General features: G+C 40.9%; 1 protein-coding gene across 1 annotated transcript in view; it reads right to left on the minus strand.

Moving 5' to 3' along the window:
* KCNK5 (potassium channel, subfamily K, member 5) overlaps positions 1-1,413 on the minus strand; it is a 46,459-nt gene extending 45,046 nt beyond the window's left edge. The window contains exons 1-2 of the mRNA XM_009880464.1: positions 1,285-1,413; positions 771-857 (exon numbers count right to left, since the gene is read on the minus strand). Coding sequence (XP_009878766.1) covers positions 771-857; positions 1,285-1,413 — 216 coding nt within the window. The remainder of the gene's footprint in view (positions 1-770; positions 858-1,284) is intronic.
* Between the last annotated feature and the right edge of the window lie 9,261 nt (positions 1,414-10,674).

The following is a 10,674-nucleotide window of genomic DNA, read 5'->3' on the forward strand; positions in this document are numbered from 1 at the left end:
GCTGGACAATATTCTCTGTCACCATTTACTAATTTACCTGACCAAAATGATAGGTTACACATTGTCATGGTTCTACATCATGTTATTTTTGAAATTTTTTATTTGCCTTCTTTTTGAATGCTTACCAGGTTCACTCAGGGAGGGATACTACTGTCTCCCCTCAGAGAAGCCCAAACTGTATTATCATACTCTAGGGATAGTTTCTGAACTCAGTTGCTCCTTAGATATTCTAACATGTTGTATCTGACAAGCCATGCCTTTTAGCTTTCCCAAGCATTGGATGTTTATGCGGTGCTTTACATGCATATAATTACAATGACACAACTGAAATATGCTTTAAAAGGTTGTTTTATAATAAGCCTCTGGGTTGTTACTCCAGAGAAGTTACTTCAGTTTCTGGCTTGTCACAAGAACCAGCCACATAGGAAGTGTATGGGTCTTTTCATATGGGAGAAAAATTAATACCAGGAACTTTGTAACTAAGAAGATGTTGAGAGATGTGCAACCATTAAAGGCTCTGACCAACAAATCAGGGAAATTATAGCAGACCGCTTGTTACTGTGAGAAAGATGCTCTTACAGTTTCCCCACCCAGTAAAGGCTGGGTCCAAATGTTTGTTGTCAGTTGCTAGAGAGCCTGTTACTTGACATAACCAGGCGCTGATGTCAGGGCTTCGGGGCTAATACTGAGCTAAGATCTTGCCAGCATTTATAGTTAACCTGTTTGTACTACAGATTGATAGCACCAAGCAAACTTAAGTCAATGCTTACCTCTACAGTTAAAAGCAAGGAGAAGGAGAGAGGACAGTCGGTGGCTCCAAGAGGGCTTGATAGCCAAAGACTACTGTCCTTGTAAATCTGACAAATAACAGACAGTCCAAATTTTTGTAAGAGCTCCAAGGTTTCCTGTGGGATTCCTTTAGATAAGAATTTGAAGGGCGCTGGTCACTTCTGAAGGTACATTCCCCTTTCAAGGTCCAGCATATGAGGAGAAACAACGCTTAAAAAAAAAAAACACCAACAAAACTATTTTGTTCCTCCATTGCATAGAGATGGACCGTCTTACCCTGTCTTAGAAGACGCGTGCAGTCAGTGGATGTATAAAGCAAGAGGAACAATTAGACATGATAGTGGCGAGCAGAAACATAAAAAGCAATGGAACTGGAAAACAAACAAACCCTGCCATATGTGGCCTCCTGAGTCAGGGTCATGCCCTAAATACACAACACTGTCTGAAAATAGTGCATGTAGTATTTAAGTTTCTAAACATGCACATACTACATACTTGTAAAATATTTTCCAAATCCAGCATAATATAATATACGTGTACAATATGTTCCTTTAATAAGGAAGAGACACCAATCCTGAACCTGTAGTCAGAGACGCTTGTCTTAGAGAAGGTTCCTGGAACCATCTCGGCTCTGGTTCAAAGACTGCTCAAATGTTTAGGCTCAAACTAATCAGGCTAAGTATGTTCTTGACAGATTATTTTCTCCCTTTCATAGCTCTCCCCTGAGGGATGTTAGTCATAAACTCAGCAGAACGCCTACACTGCATCCACACAGTTTGAGGTAGATGTTAAAATAATCCCCCACCTAAGCACACAAGTCTGGTAACTGTTCAATCAGTTATGCAATTTGCATGGGTAAATGAATTTTGCATTCACAGATGGATTCATATGTGTATTACAGATAGTTAAGAGGGGAATCTGAAAACTGTTCTATAGCATTCATTGCCCACAATGGGATTTTATCACATCAAATTATAACCCTATATGGTTTTAGATAGATAGATAGATAGATAGATAAGGATGCACAGAACATATCTGTCTGTGATCACTTTACTTCTGGAGCTGTAACAGTGCGTAGCCAATTGAGAATGGATCTGTGGAGCTCTGCCCAAGATAGTTTTCACTTGTCACGTTTTGGGAATGTGAGTGGGACAGCAAGACTGGCAATTTTTTCAAACTGTAGCGGCCTATGAGAACAGCTAATTTCATACTCTGGGTCTTTGGATTTCAGCTTGCTCATCATTGCAACCCTTACTCTATTTTTTGGAACGCAAATCTTCAGGTTATGCAATGTACTATTCAAATTCTGTATTGTCAGTGCTCAGAAAGGAAGTGTGTCACCAGTCCCACTGGCCACCCATTGGCACCAAGTTGGTAGCAAAGGGTTGCATGAGTGCTGGGTTTCTGGCACCGATCTTTTAAAATATTTTTTTGCTTAGAGGACAGACAAACACATAGTTCTGAGCTTCACAGATGAATGTAGGAAAATAAGGTGGCTTAAGGTTTGAGTCTGCCAACTCTCTCTCAGTATTAGCAGTTTCTGTAGTATAATAAAAAATGAAAGTATTTTTGCACAACCAGTCCAGGATAAAATTGGGTGGTTGGACTGATACTTCACCTAACCTTGGAGAATTCAACTCTTGTCATGGAAACAAAAATATCTTCCAGATATTCGTATTTTAAAAATGTAACACCTCTCACTCACATGTTTATAAATCAGTTTCCGAATATGATTTTCAGTTTCTATATGGCTGAGAATTCCAATAAAGGTCTTATTAGACATCATCCTACATTTCATGTTTAGTGATCATATTATAGTTTGTGTAGCTGTAATGGCACATCTAGGCTTTTCAAATTCCTCTTAGGAACCACAGAGCTACTACTAGGAGCCATGAATGTGGCTTTGCCTATATGCCTATAGGCCTAGGTTTATAGTGTAGGTTTATATAGATGAATATTCCCTGTCAGATAAAAGAACATTAATCAATGTAAGATGTTAGGAACTGATTAAACCACTTGACGAATTCTCCAGGGGCATCTCCCTCATACTGTTCTGGTTTTGGATTAAATGAAATGTATTTACCTCAAATTCTATTACCACATGGCCTTTAAAATCTTAATCTCAAAGATTCCCAACAAATTTTGGGAAATGAAAAGAATACCTGCAAGACTCTTCTTCAATCATAACACAAAAAACATTTCAGTACTTTCTCCTTTTAAAATAAAGAGCAAAAGGATACCTCTGACTTGATGGATTCTCTACCTTGTTGGTTTATTTTTTAGGAAAAAAATATAAATAGAAATTTAAGAATGATAAAATTTTAGAAGAAGTATTATACCAGGGAGCAGAAACTGGTATAGGACATTAGCCAACTAAAAAATGAACGCTGATTAACTGAGGTGATGGGGACTTTTCTGCCTACTTAAAATTCAGTGTCCGGAACCAGGACACTAGCTTGAAAAATGCCAATTCCAATGCCCTTTAAAGAATTAGGAGACAAAAAAGTATTTGCTAAAGACTTTACTTTTCCTTCCTTCTTATTCTCTCACATTATTTAATCAGAGGCTGATGCCAATAATTCAAATAAACAAAAATAAAAAGCTCACTATAAAGCCTCCAAGATCCTTAGAGAATCCTGTAGGTAAACCAGTCTTAAAAAAATAGCATTGACAATTCCTTTCAGTTCCGGAACCTCACGAGAACTAGAAAAACTATTATTTTCCCTTTGTAATTCACTTTAAGGTCAGGGTATGCTACTTTATTTGAAAATTTCAACCCTAAAAAAAGAAAGTGTCAAAAAGAATATTAATCCTGTCCACTGATTATTGCAGAAGATGTGCTGTTATGGGTACTCTCTGTCCTTAGCTGGTTTTTGGCTGTTGCTAGCTGCCCTTGTTTTTACCTCCTACTGCAGTACAGCTTTATCATATGAGGTTGCTCTGTTACAGCGCTGCTTCCTGCGGGTGCGCTCCTGTTTCATTTCTTCAGTTACTGTCTAATGTTTATGCCATTCGCAATATGTGAATGGAAACAGAAACCAGGGCATGAAAGACGTTGACAATATAAATAAAGCTATAAACCCGTATCTTCTTTTAGTCTCCTACTTCAGTCTTTACTATCGCCATTATTTATTTTATTTTCTTAGAGCAATATACTGCATTTGCGTTTACCCCCAAAAAGCCTAATCATTTGGGAACCCTTTGGTTAACTAAGAAGTAGGAACATTTTTCAGGCACAGCAAGTATTTTTCCATCCAGATCTATCTTCACAACCTCATGATGTCTTTGACAGATGAGTTTATTCATTTCTCTGTCATTTCCAGTGTGGGCTATTGGTATTAGCATAATATTTTGGTTTGAGGCATGACTTTTACCAGCACAACTACATAGCTGAAACCTATAGGAAAAATGCAACTGAAAAAAGCAGATATAACGTACTGCTTTTCATGTGGTAGTGAACTACTCTGATATAAACACTTCACTGCCAATATATCTTCATCTGTGCTTTAGAAGATAGTTGGAACAGTACAATTTCTGGGTGGAAACATGGCCCAAATGACTTTTTCATGATTCCTTTTAAACCCAGTTGGCTATACTGGTTAATGTGGAATTTTAATTCAATTTGATTATGGATATATTTAGTTTAAGTGTTTTCTTGAAAAGAAATGTATTTAAAACCTTGAGTTAATCCAAGATAAAGTGCTTTGGTTCACAGCAATTTAGGTAAGTACTTAAAGAGTTCTGCTGAATCAGAACCCAGTGAATAAATGAATACCTACATGCTTTAATAAGTTCTCCTTTTAGATCACACATTCTCAAGCTCAAGACTACTGATGAGTCAGCACAATGATTATTATACTTATTTTTTACCAGGAAATACATTAAATCTTACCATACATATAAAATAGTAACTGTTTTAAAACATTTATTATATTAATGGTATATTATGTTATTATAGTATCCCCCATTATATGCTAGATGGACAGAATTCAAAAAAGGAGCATGCTTGTTTGGGGAAGGCAATGGTCTAAAGACAGATAGAAAAATTAACAAGAATTATCGGGAGGGAAATAGTATATATGGATTAGCTATAAAATCTCTGGGAGGTGACGTGATGCTGAAGCAGAGTGTCATTAACATATATAAGGTAACCTTATCTACTCAGACCTCAAAGGCAGAGAAAGATGAGAATCTTTGTGAAGGTTACCTTTAATTTTTTATTGTCCTTCTTCCTTGCAAATGAATTTTTTGGTGATCTCCAAGCACTCTCCAAGGAGAGTCAAATGAATCGAGTATGTTGGGACAGACTGTGTGAATATAACAAAAGGGAATTGTGAAAATTTAACTGTTGAGAGTAGGGAGAAATTTGCAGTGTAAAAGGGTTTTACTAGAAAATATATACTCATAAATCCCAAAATGTTTCACCAAAATGGATAAGAAATTGGCTGGATGGCCACACTCAAAATGTCACAGTCAATGGCTCAATGTCCAAGTGGAAACCAGTGATGAGTGGCATTCCCCAGGGGTCAATATTGGGACCAGTGCTGTTTAACATCTCTGTTGGTGACACGGACATTGGGACTGAGTGCACCCTCAACAAGTTTGCCAACGACACCAAGCTGTGCAGTGCGGTCAACATGCTGGAGGGAAGGGATGTCATCTAGAGGGACCTGGACAGGCTTGAGAGTTGGGCATGTGCAAACCTCATGCAGTTCAACAAGGCCAAGTGCAAGGTCCTGCATGTAGGCTGGGGCAATCCCAAGCACAAATACGGACTGGGCAGAGAATAGATTGAGAGCAGCCCTGAGGAGAAGGACTTGGGGGTGCTGGTTGATGAGAAGCTCAACATGAGCTGGCAATGTGCACTTGCAGCCCAGAAAGCCAACCACATTCTGGGCCGCATAAAAAGAAGCATGGCCAGCAGGTCGAGGGAGGTGATTCTGCCCCTCTATTCTGCGCTGGTGAGACCCCACTTGGAGTACTGCATCCAGCTCTGGGGCCCCCAACATAAGAAGGACATGGACCTGTTGCAGCAACTCCAGAGGAGGGCCACAAAGATGATCAGCTGGAGCATCTCTCCTACGAAGACAGGCCGAGTGAGTTGGTATTGTTCAGACTGGACAAGAGAAGACTCCGGGGAGACCTTATAGCAGCCTTCCAGTACCTAAAGGGGGCCTACAGGAAAGATGGTGAGGGACTCTTTATCAGGGAGTGTATCAATAGCACTAAGGGTAACAGTTTTAAACTGAAAGAGGGTAGATTAGATATTAGGAAGAAATTCTTTACTGTGAGGGTGGTGAAGCACTGGAATGCATTGCTCAGAGAAGTTGTGGATGCCCCATCCCTGGAGGTGTTCAAGGTCAGGTTGGATGGGGCTTTGAGCAATCTGGTCTCGTGGCAGGTGTCCCGGCCCATGGCAGGGGGGTTGGAACTAGATGATCTTTAAAGTCCCTTCCAACTCTAACCATTCTATGGTTCTATGAAAATATTTTCAGTGCGCTTCTGATGAAATGCAGGATGGATCCAATGGCAACATGCAGCTTCCTCAGAGTCCAGCCAATAGGTCTGGAAATAACCAGGAACTTGAGCTTCCAGGTCCATAGCTCTGTGTCAGTGCCCCAGTGCTGACTTGGTGGCTCACATTTAACCTTCCAGGCTCCCAGGTCCCCTGCTGTCAACCCTGCCTTGCCATATGGGTCGTTTCAAAACGAGGGGTCTAAAAGTTTCCTTGCTTCCTGTCTTCCAGGTCAAGCACTGTAAGCTCTGACAGCCAGCTCTGCTCAAGGGCTGTCCCTGAGTGCCATTGCTGGGAATGTGGCAGTCTGCGTAAAATGAGGTCTCTCTGCTGGGAAGAACTTCAGAACTCCCAGAAGTGGCGGCTGATCGTATTGTATCACACCAGTGTTGATTCTAAATGTGTGTGGCACCAAATAGTTATTTAATTTAGGGTGCAGTGTGACATTATAGCAATGATGATCTAGAGGCTGATGTCACTGAAAGAGCTGTTCGCTTTTCTCAGAGCAGTTCCTTATGTAAGGTTATACTCACACAGCTATAAAGGTGTCAGGCAAGTAACTCATATTTGTACAGAAAGTGATGTTAAACTGATGAGTGGACATAACATTCTCTGTGTTGATTTAGCTTCAGTTAATTGCCTACTGACTTAAGCTAAATCCTTACAGCCACTCATAACGTACAATATATCAGGGTGTATTCTGTGTAATCATTATAGTTTTCTTTTCTGTAAAGAGGTTAAGTCTTCAAACACACCTCAGTAACTTAGAAGCCTAAGACTCCTTTTAGAAATTATTTGCATGTCTAGGAGCCTCAGTCTTTTTGCAAGACACTAAAACTTAAGCTTATCTTGAAAATAATGTCAGAGGTCTTAAAATGGCAAGAGTCCGCACCTGTGTTATGCGGCATAAAGCCCTAGATTAGAAAACAAGTCCAAAGTAAATATTTAATTGAGGATAAACAATTAACAATTCAGAGAGATCAAAGAGAGAACTCACACTTCTGACTAGGATTGTTTAAACTTGCCCAGCTGCAGGTTAGGAGCAGTGACCACTTCGAGGTCGCCTTCCCAGTCAGAAGCGACAGGAACTTTAACATTTAAGCAATCTCAGGTCTCCAGGCATAAGATCTGTGGGGAGCCCTGAACTCCAAGCTAGCTACACATTTTCCATGCCTGGGGATTTCTAATGTCTCATTTAATAACAACCTCCAACCATGAAAGCCAGTGGTGATCACAAGTTCTTGAACTGTCAGTTATCTGGTATTTGCATCTCTTGTTGAGGGGAAAGAGCAGGGCGTGGAAGAGGGAAAGATGGCATGCAAAGTGAAGCTGAAGTCAAAGAGAGATATGCAAACACGCAGGCTAAAAAGCAAGCTGCTAAACTATCCTATAATACGGAGACTCCGCAAAAGTTTGGAGTGGGGAGATCTTCTGGCAGTGTCAGTACACTGAGAAAGCAAAATGTTAGCATGACTTAAGACAGTGTAATGGACTTATTTTTCCTTCCCAGTCTTCTACTTTAATTTGATTAATTTAATATAACTAAGGAGATTTAATACTTTCATCTTCTACCTCCCTTGGACATGGTGGTATCAACTCAAAATCTGAGACACAAAGGTACATCATCATCATATATTCTTGGCTAAACTTAAAGACCTCACCTTCTAATGTGAGTTACAAAAATTTTAGCATTAGTCCTAGCTTTCTGAGAGGCAAGTATTTTCCACAAGGAGGGAAGATGATTTGAACAGAAAAATATCTAAATATGTCTGTAAGAGACTCATAGGATATCCTCTTTCTGTGTCTTGCTAGTGGAACATGGCCAAATATGTCAGGGCTTGCTGATGGATCCGGTGGCCTGACCATGCCAGCCCTTTATATTTGCACTGTGAAGTTTCGGGATTCTGTCTGAGGCTTTGGAACAGCTGAACAACGTTGTTCCACTCAGTGTTCCTCTCCAGTGCACTGCCTTGAAAATACTAACAGCAACAAGCTACTTCTCTGTCAATAGGAAGGGCTATCATGTAATAAAATGACCGAGATAAAGGTACAGAAGGGCCTCAATGTAGTTGAAAACAAAGACTACCCTGTGTGTGAAACAGTGTGAAAAGTACAGAACTGATGTCTTTTTTACAGTTCAAAATGGAAAAGTCAGGACTCCAAAATAACGATTTAAAAAAATGTGTGTGCTTCTTGTGCGCATGGTACAGCCTTTGCCCCCAGTCTCATTCCCCCAGCGCATGTGCCAGCATGAATGAGATGACATGGTAGACAGCTCCCAGGTGTCCCAAAGGTCACAAAGTCCTACTGTACTAAGGCTCTACCCCACAGCCAGCATCTCTCCCCTGTCCCACTGCAAGTGTTCTTGTGGCTGCAGGTATTCTTTACCTTTCCTTTTATCTTTGGATAGATGATGTACATCAGCTACCCCAAGGTTAAGGAAAAAAAAAAGGTAGAAAAAGCAGCGTTTAGCACTGAAGACAAGCCCTAAGGAGATACTGACAAGCAATCTGTCTTGGGGGGGTGATTTCCAGATGGATCCAGTGCAGAAACCACATTCCTGAAACTAGTAGATGAAAGCATGGCAGCTGATAGAGCTTAAATTTGTGACTCAGGCAAATCTGTGTTTACCCAGGTAGGATTAATGCTGATACCAGGCAGAACTGCAGTCACTTAGTGCCAGCAGTAAGGGTTCTGGGGCTGTCCATCTAAAATGACTACTTGCTCTACTGGCTGCTGTGAATACACCATTGATTTCTTCATTTATTTAAAAAAATGACAAAACAAACACTCCCAATACAATCTGGGCTTTCATTTGCAGGAGGGCTGAGCCGGTTCAGGCAGGTTACAGTAATTTGTCTGTTGACATTCTTCTGATGGACAAAATGCCTATTATAAATAGGTTTGTTGCTTCTCCCGCTCTAGTGGCCTCTCGCCAAAAGTATGGTCTGATTCTGGCTGTAAGAGTTTGCTCTGAAGATACAGTGCTCCCGTATGCAGTGCAGCTCCAAACACTAAGAGAAAATTAATTAGGCATACCACTAAGTAGAATAGGGAGTTTTAGAAGGTTAAATCTTCCCACAGCTGAATGGAAGAGATGGGAGACAGTGTCCTTCTGTGGCTAGTGAATTCAAATTCTATGGAGCTTTTACATCCCATTTACCATGGAAAAAGATTCTATATGGTCCACAGGCCTGCAAGTGGCCTTGGCAGTTTCCAAAAAATAACTTAAAGAAGTGATTGTCTTTAAACCAGATCATCTCACAAAACAGATCATATTGCAGATACACAAATATTAGTTCTAGCACAAGGAAGGCGGAAGGAATATGGAGCTGGGAAGGAGAGAAAGGAGAAGTTAAGACTAAGGCTGCCCAAACTTAAATCAGCTCAAGGTGCCTGAACCCTACTCAGTTTCAGCGTATGCCTTCCAAGGTCTCACGTGCATTTGCTTTGAGACCAATGCAAATTGAACTGAAATTGTACATGCTTGTTGAGCTGACCTATCTGCAATTTTATTAATTGTCTCAGAGAAACCAAACCTCATTAATTTCCTAGGGTCCCAGCACCCTTCAAGTTATATCTCTCTCTAATGCACACTTACTCAAAACCCCTTTACATGTTTAACTACAAACGGTTTTCAGGATCAAAGCTTGCAGCAATAAGATGACACATGGTGATGAAAAGGGGCTGGGAAATTCCACCCCTCTCCCTGACCCCTCTGCTTACCAGCAAGAATTACAAGCGGAGAGGCACCCTGCTGTGCCAGCCACCAAATGGGATGCCCAGGGACCGCCACAGGGCCACGGCGAGCCCCTTAGCAAAGGCTGTGGCAAATCCAGAATGGAGAACGGAAAAGCATGGTAAATGATCAAAACCTCTCACAGGAAGACAGATTGGAAAGACTGACATTTTCATAGATTGGAGGCAAGTAGGAGCTACATGAGGAAAGCATGTAATATGGCAAGCAGTCTAGAAAAAGGAAACTAGGAAATAAACTAAAAGAACAGGAGAGTATCGTTGATCTTAGAGCCCAGTACTTAAACCACTCTGGAGCAGATGGATTTCCATCTGCCTGCTGCAGGCTTCTTCTGCCTGCCTTGTAAACCTCTGGTCTGACCACAGTCTCAGGTGGGCTTGGACCAGCTGGATGTTCAATCTGATTTCTCATGGAAATTCCTGTGTTGTTCTAATTGAACAAGGCTCTTCATTCAAGGTTCAAATCTGATTGCTGCGGTGATATTTAAACACATGCTTAACTGCCTTGCTAAACCAGAGTTTATGTTGGTACCTGTTTTGAGCACTGCAGAAGTTGCACCACTCAGAGGAACAGACCTCTGGCCGCTCTGGATGGGAAAAGATGTAAGGACAAG

The sequence above is a fragment of the Charadrius vociferus genome, unplaced genomic scaffold, assembly GCF_000708025.1.
Source record: "Charadrius vociferus isolate BGI_N301 unplaced genomic scaffold, ASM70802v2 scaffold62, whole genome shotgun sequence".
Classification (NCBI taxonomy): Eukaryota; Metazoa; Chordata; class Aves; order Charadriiformes; family Charadriidae; genus Charadrius; species Charadrius vociferus.